At 42.5% G+C, this 18,467-nt stretch overlaps 1 protein-coding gene across 1 annotated transcript in view; it reads left to right on the top strand.

Annotated features, from left to right (window-relative positions):
• Positions 1-7,322: 7,322 nt before the first annotated feature.
• The window catches only part of LOC309619503 (uncharacterized protein), a gene marked incomplete at its 5' end in the record, with an annotated part of 34,858 nt that continues 23,713 nt past the window's right edge, over positions 7,323-18,467 (top strand). The window contains 2 exons of the mRNA XM_082374694.1: positions 7,323-7,347; positions 7,880-8,056. Coding sequence (XP_082230820.1) covers positions 7,323-7,347; positions 7,880-8,056 — 202 coding nt within the window. The remainder of the gene's footprint in view (positions 7,348-7,879; positions 8,057-18,467) is intronic.

Below are 18,467 nucleotides of genomic sequence, written 5' to 3' on the forward strand. Positions count from 1 at the left end.
AGAATTCACCTGTGAAGCCATCTGGTCCTGGACTTTTGTTTGTTGGAAGATTTTTTAATCACAGTTTCAATTTCATTACTTGTGATTGGTCTGTTCATATTTTCTGTTTCTTCCTGGTTCAGTCTTGGAAGGTTATACATTTCTAAAAATTTGTCCATTTCTTCCAGGTTGTCCATTTTATTGGCATAAAGTTGCTTATAGTAGTCTCTTAGGATGCTTTGTATTTCTGCGGTGTCTGTTGTAACTTCTCCTTTTTCATTTCTGATTTTATTGATTTGAGTCCTCTCCCTCTTTTTCTTGATGAGTCTGGCTAATGGCTTATCAATTTTGTTTATCTTCTCAAAGAACCAACTTATAGTTTTATTGATCTTTGCTATTGTTTTCTTTGTTTCTATTTCATTTATTTCTGCTCTGATCTTTATGATTTCTTTCCTTCTGCTAACTTTGGGTTTTGTTTGTTCTTCTTTCTCTAGTTTCTTTAGGTGTAAGGTTAGATTGTTTACTTGAGATTTTTCTTGTTTCTTGAGGTAGGCTTGTATAGCTATAAACTTCCCTCTTAGCACTGCTTTCGCTGCATCCCATAGGTTTTGGGTCGTCGTGTTTTCATTGTCATTTGTCTCTAGGTATTTTTTTATTTCCTCTTTGATTTCTTCAGTGATCTCTTGGTTATTTAGTAACGTATTGTTAAGCCTCCATGTGTTTGTCTTTTTTACGTTTTTTGCCCTGTAATTCATTTCTAATCTCATAGCGTTGTGGTCAGAAAAGATGCTTGATATGATTTCAATTTTCTTAAATTTACTGAGGCTTGATTTGTGACCCAAGATGTGATCTATCCTGGAGAATGTTCCGTGCACACTTGAGAAAAACGTGTAATCTGCTGTTTTTGGATGGAATGTCCTATATATATCAATTAAATCTTTCTGGTCTATTGTGTCATTTAAAGCTTCTGTTTCCTTATTTATTTTCATTTTGGATGATCTGTCCATTGGTGTAAGTGAGGTGTTAAAGTCCCCCACTATGATTGTGTTACTGTCAATTTCCTCTTTTATAGCTGTTAGCAGTTGCCTTATGTATTGAGGTGCTCCTATGTTGGGTGCATATATATTTATAATTGTTATATCTTCTTCTTGGATTGATCCCTTGATCATTATGTAGTGTCCTTCCTTGTCTCTTGTAACATTCTTTATTTTAAAGTCTATTTTATCTGATATGAGTATAGCTACTCCAGCTTTCTTTTGATTTCCATTTGCATGGAATATCTTTTTCCATCCCCTCACTTTCAGTCTGTATGTGTCCCTAGGTCTAAAGTGGGTCTCTTGTAGACAGCATATATATGGGTCTTGTTTTTGTATCCATTCAGCCAGTCTATGTCTTTTGGTTGGGGCATTTAATCCATTCACGTTTAAGGTAATTATCGATATGTATGTTCCTATGACCATTTTCTTAATTGTTTTGGGTTTGTTTTTGTAGGTCCTTTTCTTCTCTTGTGTTTCCCACTTAGAGAAGTTCCTTTAGCATTTGTTGTAGAGCTGGTTTGGTGGTGCTGAATTCTCTTAGCTTTTGCTTGTCTGTAAAGCTTTTGATTTCTCCATCGAATCTAAATGAGATCCTTGCCGGGTAGAGTAATCTTGGTTGTAGTTTCTTCCCTTTCATCACTTTAAGTATATCATGCCACTCCCTTCTGGCTTGCAGAGTTTCTGCTGAGAAATCAGCTGTTAACCTTATGGGAGTTCCCTTGTATGTTATTTGTCATTTTTCCCTTGCTGCTTTCAATAATTTTTCTTTGTCTTTAATTTTTGCCACTTTGATTACTATGTGTCTCGGCATGTTTCTCCTTGGGTTTATCCTGTATGGGACTCTCTGCGCTTCCTGGACTTGGGTGGCTATTTCCTTTCCCATGTTAGGGAAGTTTTCGACTATAATCTCTTCAAATATTTTCTCTGGTCCTTTCTCTCTCTCTTCACCTTCTGGGACCCCTATAATGCGAATGTTGTTGCATTTAATGTTGTCCCAGAGGTCTCTTAGGCTGCCTTCATTTCTTTTCATTCTTTTTTCTTTAGTCTGTTCCACAACAGTGAATTCCACCATTCTGTCTTCCAGGTCACTTATCCGTTCTTCTGCCTCAGTTATTCTGCTATTGATTCCTTCTAGTGTAGTTTTCATTTCAGTTATTGTATTGGTCATCTCTGTTTGTTTGTTCTTTAATTCTTCTAGGTCTTTGTTAATCATTTCTTGCATCTTCTCAATCTTTGCCTCCATTCTTATTCTGAGGTCCTGGATCATCTTCACTATCATTATTCTGAATTCTTTTTCTGGAAGGTTGCCTATCTCCACTTCATTTAGTTGTTTTTCTGGGGTTTTTTCTTGTTCTTTCATCTGGTACATAGCCCTCTGCCTTTTCATCTTGTCTATCTTTCTGTAACTGTGGTTTTTGGTCCACAGGCTGCAGGATTGCAGTTTTTCTTGCTTCTGCTGTCTGCCCTCTGGTGGTTGAGGCTATCTAAGAGGCTTGATGGGAGGCTCTGGTGGTGGGTAGAGCTCTGCATTGCATAGATTTTGATATGTCATATTTTCATTTTTGTCTTCCAGTAATTTTTTATTTCTCCTTTGGTTTCTTCATTGGCCCAGTAACTGTTCAGTATCATACTGTTCAGTCTCCACATATTTGTGACTTTTCCAGCTTTCTTCTGGTAGTTTATTTCTAGTTTCATACCATTGTGATTGAAATTATAAGAAGCATCTTTTCCAGTCTTCTTAAATTTATTGAAACTTGTGTACCAAAATACGGTTTATTCTTGAGAAAGTTCCATATGCCCTTTAGAAGAATGTGTATTCTGTTGCATTTGGATGAAATGTTCTGTACAAATCTATCAAATCCACCTGGCCTAATGTTTAATTTAAGGCCACGATTTTCTTGTTGACTCTGTCTACATGATTTATCCATTGATGAAAGTGGGGCATTAAAGTTGCCTACTGTGATTATATTGATGTGTATTTCACTCTTTAGGTCTGTTAATATTTGCTTTATATTACTGAGGTGCTCCTGTGTTGAGTGCATAAATATGTACAGCTGTTCTATCCTCTTTTTGAATTGACCCCTTTATCATAATGTAATGCCTTTCTTTGTCTCAATAACGGTATTTTTAAAAGAAATGTTATGCACCAGCAGACTTCATTCACAAATTATCTATTTATTGACCTTTAATTCATCATTGTGATGTATGTATATATTAACAGTATAGTAATAACACATCATCCTGTGTTCTACATTTTCCAGTTAATATTCAAAGTTACTTTCTGGTTGAACTTATTCATCATGATTATGACTATTGCTGCATGAAAAGTTGAAACTGACCAACATGGTAGTTTTTTCAGCAACAACTTTGATTCATTAAAAGTAATTATTGCTTATTGTTACAAAATTCTGCATTCAGAATTCCCAGATGATGTCACAATCCTGGATATTTATCCTACATTTTTTTAATAATAGGCCACTGGGCAATATTATAAATTAATGTCTAAATTGTATGGCAAAAATAATGATAGGTGTTTTTCCCAGTCAGGGATTTCTGATGCAAACTCCAATCTTTTATTTGATTTTTAGCACTGATATATACAGTGTTTGAAATTGAATGTCAACTAAGGAATTAAAAATCATTGAAGACATCCCTTCATTCATTACACTGAAAGTGTTTTGTACATAGTGTGGAATCTTACATCTACAATAGTATCTCTTCAAGTAAAAGTTTCTTCAAGGCATATTGCACTGAATATGTTCTCCAGCACTAATTTTCTGTTATTACCCTAGCATGCACTCCTCCTGGTAAAGAGTTTCCCGTCTAATTTCCCATTTTAGGGAAATTAGAATATTATTCATAGTGAGTTTTGTGCACTCCACAACTAGAAATCAGCTTAAGTCTCTTCCACCTTGATTATAAATATAGGGCTCCTCCAAGTGGAGTTCACTCATGTTGTTTAAGGATAGATTATAAATGAAGGTAGTTCCATAATGAATATAGTCATAGAATTTCTCCCGTGTAGCGTTCTGATTTGTTTCAGTTTAGAGCTGTGGCTGAAGACTCTTCCGTGTTCATAACATTTACAGAGTGAGTTCTCTCGTGTCTTCTAAAGCAAGAGCTTGTAACAAAGGCTTTCTCACACAAATGACATCCAAATGGTTTTTTTCCAGTATGAGTTCTCTCATATTCTCTAAGACAACAGCTTTGAATAAAGACTTTCCCACAGAGATGGCATCCAAATGGCTTCTCTCTAGAGTGAGTTCTCTCATGTCGCCTAAGGCAAGTGCTCTGAACAAAGGCTTTCCCACATAGATGACATTCATATGGCTTCTCTCCAGTATGAATTCTCCTATGTCTATTTAAAGATGAAGAATGACTGAAGGCCCTTCCACACTGATTACAGACATAGGGATTCTCTCCTGTGTGAGTTATTTTGTGAAAATGAAGTTGAGAGTTTTGGCTAAAGTGTTTCCCACATTCATTACATTTAAAAGGTTTCTCTCCAGCATGAATTAAGACATCTTGGGTCAGTGTGCAGTTGTGAGTGAAAACTTCATTGGTCCTTTTTTCTTACAATGACACCAATCCCTTCGTGGGAGACCCACTCTCATGACCTCATCTAAACCTAATTACCTCCTATATGCCCCACCTCCAAATACCATTATATTGGGGATTAGGGCTTCAACATATGAATTTGCTTGGGGGAGTGCGGGACACAGACGTTCAGTCAATAACAGTAAATAAACCAAAATCAGCAGGGTTTTTATGAGGATTAATTAAGCAAATATGTTTAAATCTCTAAGCAGAAAGTAATGTTTAATACAATTTCTGTTTTCCTTATTTTCTGAACTTTAGGTATAAGGAGGTGTGTTAAATCTACTTTTTTGTGATATATCATTTTTCCATGAAACACATTTAATTTTGGTGAAAATTTCAAGTTTACCAATACTTTCAAATATTGGGTTGGCCAAAAAGTTTGTTTGGGTTTTTCCGTAATGGACCACAGCTCTTTCTTTCTACCATGTCAAGACACAGTGACAAGGCAGCCTTCTGCAAACCAAGAACAGGTCCATCACCAGGAACCAAATCTGCTGACACCTTGACCTTTCAGCCTCCAGAACTATGAGAAATAAATGTGTGAACTATGAGAAATAAATGTGTGTTGTTTAAGCTACCAAGTGAATGGTATTTTGTTATAGCAGCCCGGGATGACCAAGACATTTACCTATCTAACAAATGACATGAACATGGTTTCAGAAAGTTTGAGACACATCTGTTAGATGGGAATAACATGCATGGTGCCAGCAAGATAAATTTATGGGGTTATCGTTGGTGATTTTAGTAAGTCAAAGCATGAGGAAATGTAAGGAAATGGTAACAACACTTTCAACTTTCAGTTTGATTGGGAAGGAACAGCAGAGCAGAAACTAGAGAGAAGATAGGTTAAGATGAAGATTTTGTTTCAAAATGGAAGAATCTTAATAGTTTAAAATTGAGTAGAGAGGTCAAGGAGAATAGGATATACGTCTGGTAAAGCAGATTTAATATAGAAGCAATAGCATAAAGTTCCTAAGATAGCAAGAGAGACAAGGACTTAATTGGAGAAATTGGAATGTCCCAGGGTAGAGAGGACACTTCAATTTACAGGAGAGCAGTAGTAATGGATGGGTATGAACGCAGGGATAACTGTAGACTTCTGGGCAGTCATCTGAGGTTTGACTTACAGTTTGTCAAATGATCTAATTCATCAGTGTAGTAGGGGGCAATCCCTTCTGTGGAGACTAGTAAAAGTAAGTGTGTGTGTATGAGTGTGCGTGTGAGTGTGTGTGTGTGATGAATAAGGTTTGAAGTGCTTATGGAGCTGGAAGGATACTTTTGTTGGCAGGATTTCCAGATACATATGAAAGTTTCTGGGAGTTGGCTGTATTTAAACCAGTATCAATATCCTAGTCATGTGTTTGCCAGATGCAGCCACTGAGTAGTGAGGAATTTGGAGTCACCAGGATTGGTGTGTTGATTAACAAATGTAGTAAAAGTTCCAATAGACATAAGAATTGTTTGTTTTGGAAAATTATATTTAAAACCTAAATAAATTACTATTAAATTATAAACTGCGTTAGTATATGAGGTATACCTTAAAGTATAAGTTACTAGATGATACTTTATATTTTGTTGAGGACGGCATAGAAAAGGCTGTCTGAGGAAGAATTATCTAAAAATTACCAGATTGATGAAGAGTAGGAATTAGCCTGGAAACCGGTGCTGGGTAACAGAGGAGGGAGACAGAGAACGTTCTCCATAGAAGGAACAACCCTTATTGATAAGTTGGTTAGACTGATGATTATCAGGGGGAGAGGAAGAAGTCCGTGCCATGCATGCTCCAAGTCTGCTTTTCTAATGCCTGAGTCCTACCCCCATAGATACATATTTTGGTGAGGTTGGCATAAGGCTTAACACTCTCCAGATAATGTTAATGTGCAGCAAAGTTTGAGAACCATTGGAGGTGGTGGGCAAAAATAATGTATCACTCACACAATCTTTTAGGTGATGTTCAAAGATTCACCCACAAAAACAGCCCATGTACAAATAAAAATTCACATGATTATGTTGCAATAGTGTATAAACTCTAGGAGAGTGGTTTAGGAATAATCTCCATTAAAATAAACACTGCTTACATAGGACTCTATTTCCTCCTGAAAAAAGGGACTAGTTCTTTAGCGAGGTAGTTTTTCTAAGGAATCCCTGGAAACTCTTCTTTAAATAGTAATAATGACAATGAGAACATAAACTGAAGAAATTATTCTTCAATGCAATGTCACTTCTTTTACCTTCTCAGCTTTCATTAGATCTAATCCCCAGCCAAGGAAACAGACTCAGAGATGTGGTGTAAAGACTGGTTTACTCATAAGGTACCCATCTCATGGACTCAGCTTCTCCTAGGGAGATATGTATCCCATATGGACCCAAGAGGAATCACTACAGTCGATATGGAGACCCCCAAGCACATATTATGTATAAACCTAAATGCAGAAGACTTGGTGGAGAAGGTGATTTGGAGGCTGGATGAGTTACACATGCAGATATATATCACTTGACTCTTTTGTAAGCCTCATCCTAACTTGACATAAAACATTGAGAAATAGAAAACAAAGAGATTAAAATATCTCACATTTTTTAAATTAAACACTTTCAGATAGCTCTGTGATACAGAAAAAGAAAAATGTGAAATTACAATATATTTAGAAATTAATGACAAGCATCCACGCTTGTCCCAAAGGTCTTGCATTTATATATCACCTCAAGATGAGTGAAACTGAACAAGTCAAATGTAAGGAGAAAAGAATTTACATCTACACACGCAGTACATTTTACTCTTGTAAAGCAATGCCTCAGCCCCTCAGCCTCGCAGCCCAGGTCCTGGCCCCATGAAGTCCCCGATACTGAGCCCAGGGCTGCGTCTCTAGTGAACAGGGAGCAGAAATGGAAATAACGTTCGCTCTGGTTTCCATCGCCCGCACAGACAATTCCAGCCCTTGCTAAACTGAATAACCCATTCCAAGCGCAGGAACCACAGACGTTGTTCGGGATCCCACCACGGCCCACTTGGACCCAGCGAGGTCCCCGCCCGAAGCCGAGTCGCGCCCAGAGCACTCGCAGGACACGAGTCTCCAGGCGCGAAAGGGGATTTCGACCTAAACCATTTTCAACATGTTAACAGGGAAACATCCCAGCATTCACTACGGAAGGCCTCACAGCTCTAAGCTCGTACCTGGAGTTGTCCGAAACATTTAACTTGAAGCCCCGAGGAAGCAGCCCGGCTCCCCGGACACCAGACGAATCAAACGCACCCAAACGCTGAGACTGGAGGTGTGTCTGGGCGGGGTATGGGCCGACCCGGAAACGGCCTGGGGCGGGGCGGGAAGGCTCAGGCCTCGCCCACGCTGCTCCGCCCCGCCTCTCCCTGACTAAGGCCCCGCCCCGCGTGCGTAATTTCCTGCCGACGCGGAAGCGGATTTCGGGAGCGAAGGTCCCCTCGGGTGAGTGAGCCCCTGGGCTCTGAGAATCAGAGCTGCGCTCCACAGCCCCCTCCCGACCGCATCCTTCACACGCAGGTTCCGGGGTCCCCGTTCTCGCCCCTCCGGCCCGCGTCGCCTTGAGACTCGGGATGCTGGGCGCTCGGCTGCCGGGTCCGAGTCCGCGTCCGTTTCCGGTCAAAATCGCTCCGAGGCCGTCCCCGTCAGGCCTTTCTGCCTTCGGTCTCTTCACCGTCTCCCGGCCCGACCCGCGCCGTGTCAGGTCCCCACTCGCGACGTGGACTCTTCGCCCTTCGCGCCCCGCATCGCCCCTCTCGGCCCCTCAGGGCAGCCCGGGACGCCGCGCCCTCCCGCGGCCCTGGGTCTCCGCAGACCCCAGTGTTCTCCTGAGACCAGCTGCCCATCCCGGGCCTCCTGCGGCCGGGCCCTGCCGCTCGCTGCCCTTCGCGGTCACCGCCTCAGAAAGGCCCTAGAGCCCCGGGCTGGGGGCAGGGGACCAGTCCTGTGCAGTGACACCCCGTGTCCTTCTGTCCCAAATCCTATCCGCTGGCGATACCGGCCAACGTGTGTCCACATTCCCGATGTCTCACGGGAAAGTGTGCTCTTCTGGGCAGAGCATCTTTGTTCCACCCCTGTGGATGTCGAGTGGGCGGGGGGTTGAGGAAAAAGGAACAAAGAGGGAGAGCCAGGGAGACAGCCAACAAGGGAGAGTGAGGAAAAAGACTGCAAAGTAGAGGATGGAGAGTGGGTGGAATCTGTGGACTTGGCAAAACAGTAAGAGTGGGAGAGAGTGAGCTAAGCAAGAAGCAGTGCGATCAATGAAAATAGACAGCAATGGAATCAGAGAGATGGAGGAGGGCAGAATAGGAGGAGAGAGCCTTGATCAATAGCAACAGTAGGGGCAACAGGAGGGTGGACCCCATCCCATTCATTAGATGGCTTTCTAGTTTCCACGTTACTTTCCTTTTGAAATGTATCGTCTCAGGTTTGGTTAGCGGCCTAATGCTTTTCCAGTCTTTATTACATATTGAAAATATTATTTGGTACTTTACACTGTTTTAACGTGTTCTTGGTAAGGATGTTGGTAATGTTTTTATTAACAGTCAAACCTAATCATTCTAGTATATAACAGCTTCTTTTCTTTGCTTATATGATCTTTTGACTTAGTTGGTCGTGAGCTAAGGTTTCCAACTAAGTGTATGTTCTCTTCAAGTTCCTTTTGGCTTTTCTCTACAAATGTCCAAGGATCCAGTCATCCTTGCCGCTCCTAGCCACCAAGGGGGACAGGTACAAGTCTTTCCCTGGGTCCCCCTGAGAACTTAAAGAATTTGTGATTTCTCAGTGTGTGCCTCCCTTAGTGCCTTCCGGTCCAGCACCAGCCTTTCCTGGGTATCTGAGGGGACTTAGAACATTTCCAGGCAGGCCTAGAAAGCTTTCCATGGGACTGCATTTGGGTAGTGGCATTTCCCAGGCTCCTGAACTGACCTAGAAAATTCTGCAGCAGGATTAACTGGCATAGGCACCCTCTCCATTCTTTCCAGACAAACACTAGTGGCTCTTGGGTCCTCAGGGCCACTTAGAAAATCTTAAGAGTGCCAGGCAGGAGATAGATGAAGTTCACTGATGTTCCATGTTAACAAAAGCAGTTCCTGGCTTGACAAACTTTTTTTTTTTCCGGTGGCTCTTACGGGCCAAAATGCCCTGCCTGGTGTTTTTACTTTTCCCATGTCCCACTGGAAAAAGAGGTTTAAATAGAGGAAGGGGGTGGTCTGATGCACTTGGAAAGACAGTAAGAGTGAAAGAGAGTGAGTAAATAGCATATTTTGGTGTTTAATTTTTGCTAGAGATATGCAGTGTCCATTTTTCCTGTTCAAATGTTTTTCATATGGTACAGTTTCACTGAGCTTGTTTCGATATTTTTAGAATTAAAATTAAAATGTGAAATTTATAAGGCTTCTCTTCAAGAAATGGTATCTATGAATTGTGTAATATTTTGTTTGAAATTACAAAAGAGCAACAGTTGGCCTGAAGAATCATACTGTGTAAGGAGTCCTGAACACCTTGTTAGACAATAGTCATACCTTATTTGGCAGCAGCCTTAGAAAGAGATGCATTTAGGGGCAGCAGAAACTCACTTTCATAGAGCTCATGGTTTCTGTCAACTAGGCCAAGTGATACATGGAAACTACGAAATTAAATGTAGGAAACTACTTGTATGGATTTTATTTAATTGAGATATGGTTTCCAAATGGTACGTTATATATTTATTATAAGTTTTGCTTATATGAAGGATGTTCTAGAATAGATGTTCATATTGATTTTTTTGTGTAATCCAACTCCTAGGAGCAGTACTCATTTTTCTTCTTTCTTTTAAAAAAATACTGAAATAGAAATTAGCAAGAATGATAGGGCATGAAAATTCATTTGGAAAACAATTTGTCATTCAGAGACAACTCTTATTTTTGGTTCATTTAAATATGTTTGTGTGTATGTTTCCTCCAGGGAAGCTGGACTCAGGATCCATCTTTACTTCCCTCCAAAGCCTCACCTACACCAAATGTTAAGGCCTCAGCACTCTCATTGCTGACCGCCTTGCTGCACTTTCTGCTGGCCACCTTCAGGTCAGACATCTGGGCTTGTACTTCTTGTTTAGAGCTGTTCATGGGCCATGGGATTGTTCCCTTGGCATCCTCAGAGTTTCCTGGCTTTGAGGCTGTGACCTGGTGTGGCATTAATGGTTCCCTGGTTCTAGGGTATACTTAGAAATTTCTGCACAGGTGAGGCCTTCTCTCAAGACTTCTGAACTTGCCTTGGTGGTTTGTTGGCCCTGAGAGGTCTCAGGAAATTTGAAGTGACTCTTGTGGCCCAAAGATGGCCTCCAAGTAACTTCGGGCAGCCACGGGCCCTTGCTGGACCCCAGATAACTTAGAATATTTTCCAGGGGCTCAGGCAGGACAGGATGCCCTTTTCTAGCTTCCCCTGTAGAAATGGCAGGTCTGAGCATCTGGAAGGGGACTTGAAAATTTCCAGGGACTCGTCGGGGAAAATGCCATCAGGAGGTAGTGTGGTAGAGCAGGAACACCTGTGTGTGTGTGTATATATTGGAAATAGTCATCCTAGCCAGTAAATCAGACTGTGACTGGATAGAGAAATGTTATTTAATGTCTTATAACAACAACAACAACAATGGTAAATAATAATGTCAGGAAATGGGAGAATAGAGTATAGACTACCCTGAGTGAGTGACAGAGCGCCAAATCAGTACTTACGGGGTGGTTTGAGTCAGAGTCGTACGTAGTTCTGTACCTTGAAACGTGTTCCTTGAAGGTGGAAGACAAGGCCAGAAGGGAAAAGCAAACCATCAGAAGTCAGGCAGAGGTGTAATTGGGGGATTCCTGGGGGACCCTAGGGGGGATATTAGGCACTCACCCACTGCCCTAAACCCACCTGCTTTCTGGAGAGCAGCCAGCTAGCTGATGGGGCGCAGCTCCCTGCCAGGAAGGCAGGACTCCTGAGCCACGCCCACATTCCTGCAGCGTAGCAACCCTGCCTACTGTGAACATTAAGCCCCCAGCAGCATGTGATCCTCACCACCACACTGCCCTCTGCCCTCTGCCCTCTGCTCTTCCTAGGCCCAGGAGGTCCAGACATCTCTGTGTGCAAATCCCCGAGCCCTGGGCCATTGGAGGGCTTTGATCTCTGTGATCCAAAGCCAGCAGGTGAGACACGGGCTGGTCTTTGTCCATTAGCAAACTCTGGACTTCATGTCTTCCCACACCATCACTTAACCACCCTCATATATATGTACCCCATTCACCTTTCATCAGCTCTTCCTGGAGAAATCGTTATTTCCTGTCTCTGAGACGACTTTCTAGTAAGTGATTGAGCTCTACTGGATAAAATAACACCACGTATTGTATTATGATACCATAAGCTTGAAACTAGTAACATAGCTACTACTAATGGTCATCCCCCAAACTGCATAGAAATCATTCACTAATTCCACATAAACATGCTATGTGTCTTCTTTGTTTTTTGTTTTTTTGTTTTTTTTTAATTTATTTATTTATTTATTTTTTTAATACTTTATTTTATTTATTTATTTATTTATGACTGTGTTGGGTCTCTTAGTTTTCGTGTGAGGGCTTTCTCCAGTTGTGGCAAGCGGGGGCCACTCTTCATCGCGGTGCGCGGGCCTTTCACCATCGCGGCCCCTCCCGTTGCGGGGCACAGGCTCCAGACGCGAAGGCTCAGTAGTTGTGGCTCACGGGCCTAGTTGCTCCGTGGCATGTGGGATCCTCCCAGACCAGGGCTCGAACCCGTGTCCCCTGCATTAGCAGGCAGACTCTCAACCACAGCGCCACCAGGGAAGCCCTAATTTATTTATTTTATTTATTTTATTTTTGGCTGTGCTGGGTCTTCGTTGCTGTGCGCAGGCTTTCTCTAGTTGCAGCAAGCGGGCGCTACTGTTCATTGCAGTGCGCAGGCTTCTCATTGCGGTGGCTTCTCTTTGTTGTGGAGCACGGGCTCTAGGCACGTGGGCTTCAGTAGTTGTGGCATGTGGACTCAGTAGTTGTGGCTTGTGGGCTCTAGAGCACAGGCTCAGTAGTTGTGGCACACGGACTTAGTTGCTCCATGGCATGTGGGATCTTCCTGGACCAGGGCTCAAACCCGTGTCCCCTGCATTGGCAGGCGGATTCTTAACCACTGTGCCACCAGGGAAGCCCTAAGTGTCTTCTTTGTACTGTTAGAATACATCAGTGTGAAAAATAGAGTTCCTTGCTTTTTGGAGCTAACACCCAGATCTTTTCTATAGTCAAACTTTTTCTATAAGTGGTCAGATATTAAATATTTTATGCTTTGCAGGTGTCTCTGTGACAAGTTCTCAGTTTTTCCATAGCTGTACAAAAGCAGCCATCAACCAAACATAAACAAATGAGTGTGGTTGTATTCCAGTGGACAAGGACATTGGAAAAGGATTAGAATTTCATATATAATTTTTACACATCATGAATGTACTTCTTTTGGTATTTTTCAAAATCGAAGAACCTGAAGACACCTCTTACCTAGAACTGTTACAGTGCAGCAAGTAAGATTCGCACATGGTGTGTAGTTCTAGGACCCCTGACTTGCATCATTGTTTGCATATCCAACTCTTTCATCCCTAACATTATTTCACATATTCTCCACTTCACCCAACTTCTGCCCTAACTCACTCAATAGATGTGCTGGATCCCACTTCATAAAGAAATTAAAGCCCATCTCTTTGGAAGTTTTCTTCACCAAATCTTAAAAAAAAAAAAATCCCTTGTGGTACATCTATTCAATGGAATATTTACTCAGCCATAAAAAAGAATGAAATAATGTCATTTGCAGCAACATGGATGGACCTAGAGATTGTCATACTGAGTGAAGTAAGTCAGACAGAGAAAGACAGATACCATATGATATTGCTTATATGTGGAATCTAAAAATGGTGCAAATGAATTTATCTACAAGACAGAAATAGAGTCACAGATATAGAAAACAAACTTATGGTTACCAGGGGGTAAGGGGAGGGAGGGGTAAATTGGGAGATTGGGATTGACATATACACACTACTATATATAAAATAGGTAACTAATAAGGACCTACTATATAGCACAGGGAACTCAATACTCTGTAATGGCTTATATGGGAAAAGAGTCTAAAAAAGAGTGGATGTATGTATCTGTATAACTGATTCACTTTGCTGTACACCTGAAACTAACACAACCTTGTAAATCAACTATACTCCAATAAAATTTTTTTTAAAATAAAAATTAAAAATAAGTAAATAAATACAGGGTTTTGGTTTTATGCTAGTAGCACTTTATTGAGGTATAATTTAAATACAGTAAAATACACTAATTGTTGCAAAAAAAACAAAAACAAAAAAAACCTTTGTGTTCCTAACTTCCTTTACTCCTTCCATCATGTTATAATAAAAAATACACCCTTACAAGAGTATTCCTTGACCATTCCAAGCTGAGAAAGTTGCTTTTACTTGCCTAGACTTTTCACCTGGATATGTCTTGGTTTAACATTCTAAGGACATGTCCATCTCTCACTTGGAATCTCCCTTTCTTCCCTTTCTACTTCCATCCAGAGAAAGCTGCTTTTTTTTTTTAATTAATTAATTTTATTTATGGCTGTGTTGGGTCTTTGTTGCTGCACGTGGGCTTTCTCTAGTTGTGGTGCATGGGCTTCTCATTGCGGTGGCTTCTCTTGTTGCGGAGCACGGGCTCTAGGCGCACAGGCTTCAGTAGTTGTGGCTCGCGGGCTCGAGAGTACAGGCTCAGTAGTTGTGGTACACAGGCTTAGTTGCTCCGTGGCATGTGGGATCTTCCCGGACCAGGGCTCGAACCCGTGTCCCCTGCATTGGCAGGCGGATTCTTAACCACTGCGCCACCAGGGAAGCCCAGAGAAAGCTTCTTTTTAAGGGCTCTTGTAATTAGATTAGATCTAACTGCATAATCTTTCAAGTTCAACCGATAGTGACCTTAATTACATCTGCCAGATCTCTTGCCTTGTAACATACCATAATCATGAGAGTAACATGAGGGGGTATCCTGGGGGCAGTTCTGGCCTAAAGCAACTTCTTGAAAATATGCAGACTGCTGGTATCCACCCCAGACCAGATGGGAGTGACTGCTGGGTGATATTTCTCATTTCCACATTTCCCAAGGATTCCTAACCTGTGGGGTTTATGGTTGGTGTGAGTCAAGAGCCCCCGAAGTCTGGGGCTATTGTTGGGATCTTCTTGTCTCCCTTTCAGTTGTGTTCTGGCTACTTTAATTGTGCCCAAGAGATTGTAGCTTGGAGTTCTCAGCACATTTTTTGTAAAATGTAAGGCAATTTTTTATTTGCTTTGCTTTCTTTATCTTAACAGTTTGGTATTATTTTCTGGCACAGCTTCTATAGGTGATACATCTAGTCAGGCAACTTAAGACAGGTTCAAATGGAGAGACCCCCCCCCCCCCAAAAAGGCAACAGGGGCAACGAAATGGTCTTAGGGATCTGTGGAGATGGGTTCACCTTGAACTCTTGCCCTTCTGCTCACTTATCACCTGCAAACTGCCCTTGTTGCCCCATATGTAAGTAAGAACAGCCATGACTCATATTGTCCAGGTTTCAGCACTTTACACTCACAAAACCATTTCCACTCCTTAACAACCCTGTGAGGACAAGGGCCATCTCCGTTTGTGCATCGCCCAGCGTGTGGGGATCCTGGCTGGAATCCAGGCAGGCTGAGTCCAGACTTTGGGCCCTTGACTCCTGAGCATCTGGGTTCAGTATTCTTCTGGCCTTGGGGCCCCTGCCCTCCAGAATGACGGTGGTCACATGAATGACGAAGATACCCATGGAGGGTGTGGATTCAGTAGGAAGAACAACTGCCAACACCGGTTGAGCACTTGTTATGAGACAGCTCAGGCAGACATATTTCAGATGAAATCATTTCCAAGCCTGGGGAAGTGGTGCCTGGTCACGTGAGCTCCTCTGGACGTCCCAGACCCAGCACAGTCTGGAGCGACGGAGAGAGAGGGCCTGGGCCTCAGATGTCGTTCCTGAAGGATAACTGTTCCTTGACCCTCTGGTCCCTATACCCCAGAAGAGGTTCAGAATTGCTCACAATTGAGACATGAACAGGGATAGGGACGAGGAATGGAGAAGGGGCTGCGTTGTGGCGGTGTGGTCGGCGGGGTGCGGGAGGGCGTCTTGACTCTGTACACAGCAGGCACGCTGTGCTTTCTTAGTGTGCTGTGCATTTGGCATAAAGTTGGCCATGAAGCCCTCTCCAAGCCACCCCTTGGTTTCCTCTATTTAGCAGTCGGAGAATCCTGTAACCAGTGTCCTGGCTGAAGAGAAGTGTGTTTCATCTCAGAGAATTCTGGGGTACACTGTATGGTGGGAATAGGGGCTGCTTGACTGTCGTCAGCTCCAGATCCCCATAAAAGCCTGGAGAGACTAAGGTCTGGAAATGCAAGCTGCAAGGGTACAGGCTTGGAATTTGCCTGTCTAGGCTTCTAGGAGGACCGGGAGGCGGATGGTATGTTGGGTGAGTAGAGCACATGTCCAGGCTCAGAGGAGAGGAGGCTGTGAGGCCCATAGAAGGAGCTAGATCTCCTCCTCTCCACCCCAGAGTCCTCCACTGCCGGTCAACGCGTGGGAGCCCCGTGTGTATCCAGGACCTCTTCCAGGTAGTTCTCTTTTCCATCCTCCTGCTTGTTCCCGTCCTCAGGGCACACGCCTCACGGTGCAGACTTGGTGTGACTCCAGTCCTCCCCGTGAGTGCTGGTATGGCCACATGGTCAGTGACTCTTAGAAGTCTTTATCTTTCTGCCATCTCCTTGGGCTAATTATCGTCCTCAACCTCACTGTCATTGTTCTTGTTAATCATCAGTAGTGAAGTTATTACCACTATTACTATTTATCATTCTTGTTATAAAATATTGCATGAAATTCTCTGCCCCCAGAGAGCTTCTGATTTACTAAAGAGGCTGACAGAGGGTCCCCACAGTACCTCCCAGTAACTTCTCGGGAGGAGCATCTGGGAATTGTCAGAGACTGGAAACAGTCCATGTGAGCAGGGATGGCGGTGGGAGGATATGCTGTTCTGCCTGAGACCCTGGAACGTGTCCTGAGTGAGGAACAGCAACTGTTCATGCCTGGCAAGAAAGGCTGGCGGGGTAGCCCCTGACCCCCAGAGCCTCTGTAATTTTCTGAATCCATGTGGAGGTGTTAATTAGATGTGTGTACACCTACCAAAATGTGGGTTCATAACACTGTAACAGTTTAAACTGCACAGTTTACATTGTAAACCATGTAAATGTGGGAGGTCTCACATTTCTTTGTAAAACTTTTTTTTTCTTAAGATCCCACCCCGGTAAGAGATGACTAAATTATGCCACAATATAGATGAACATTCAGTTTCTCTTGCTTCAGGGAGTGTTTTCTTCACAAGCGTGCCGTTTATGCACAGCACTAGCCTGGATTGTGGAAATCCACATTTAACCTGAAATCCTGTGCATGGCTTAAGGGGCCAGCATTCAGAGACCAAGTTTCAAAACAGGCAGGCTCTGAAGTAACATTTTTGAAGGAAGCTGGGAACTATTTTATACTTGAGGTGATTATTATTCCGTATTAGAGAAAGAGGCATGTTGGTAACACTGCAATTTGTAGTGAATAAGGTTTCTGAAAGCACATAAAGTTTAGGAAGGAAAGACCTAAAATCTCTGTCCGTCGTGCTAAACACACAGAGGCCAAAAAATACATTCGCCTTCTTCATGCCTTGGTCACTGACTGTGCTTCTGAGCCGTTTCAGACACCACTCACCTGCAACAGAGGCTGAAATGACGTCTGTCGTGGGTTGAATCTGTGACCCCAAAAAAATAAGCCCAAGTTGTAACCCCAGGGATCTGTGAATGTGAACTTATTTGGAAATAGAGTGTCTGCAGATACAGTTAAAGATCTCAAGTTGAACAATGAGGTATCACCTCACACCAGTCAGAATGGCCATCATCAAAAAATCTACAAACAATAAATGCTGGAGAGGGTGTGGAGAAAAGGGAACCCTCTTGCACTGTTGGTGGGAATGTAAACTGACACAGCAACTATGGAGAACAGTATGGAGGTTCCTTAAAAACTAAAAATAGAACTACCATACGACCCAGCAATCCCACTACTGGGCATATACCCTGAGAAAACCATAATTCAAATAGAGTCATGTACCACAATGTTCATTGCAGGACTATTTACAATAGCCAGGACATGGAAGCAACCTAAGTGTCCATTGACAGATGAATGGATAAAGAAGACGTGGCACATATATACAATGGAATATTACTCAGCCATGAAAAGAAACGAAATTGAGTTATTTGTAGTGAGGTGGATGGACCTAGATTCTATACAGAGTGAAGTCAGTCAGAAAGAGAAAAACAAATACCATATGCTAACACATATATATGGAATCTAAAAAAAAAAAAAAAGGTTATGAAGAACCTAGGGGCAGGACAGGAATAAAGACGCAGATGTAGAGAATGGACTTGAGGACACAGGGAGGGGGAAGGGTAAGCTGGGACGAAGTGAGAGAGTGGCATGGACATATATACACTACCAAATGTAAAATAGATGGCTAGTGGGAAGCAGCCGCATAGCACAGGGAGATCAGCTTGGTGCTGTGTGTCCACCTAGAGGGGTGGGATAGGGAGGGTGAGAAGGAGACGCAAGAGGAAGGAGATATGGGGATATATGTATATTTATAGCTGATTCACTTTGTTATACAGCAGAAACTAACACACCATTGTAAAGCAATTATACTCCAATAAAGATGTTGAAAAAAGATCTCAAGTTGAGTTTCCTTAATTTATTGTGGACCCTAAGTCCAGTGAATGGT

Source organism: Balaenoptera borealis, assembly GCF_965194805.1.
Source record: "Balaenoptera borealis genome assembly, chromosome: 21".
Classification (NCBI taxonomy): domain Eukaryota; kingdom Metazoa; phylum Chordata; class Mammalia; order Artiodactyla; family Balaenopteridae; genus Balaenoptera; species Balaenoptera borealis.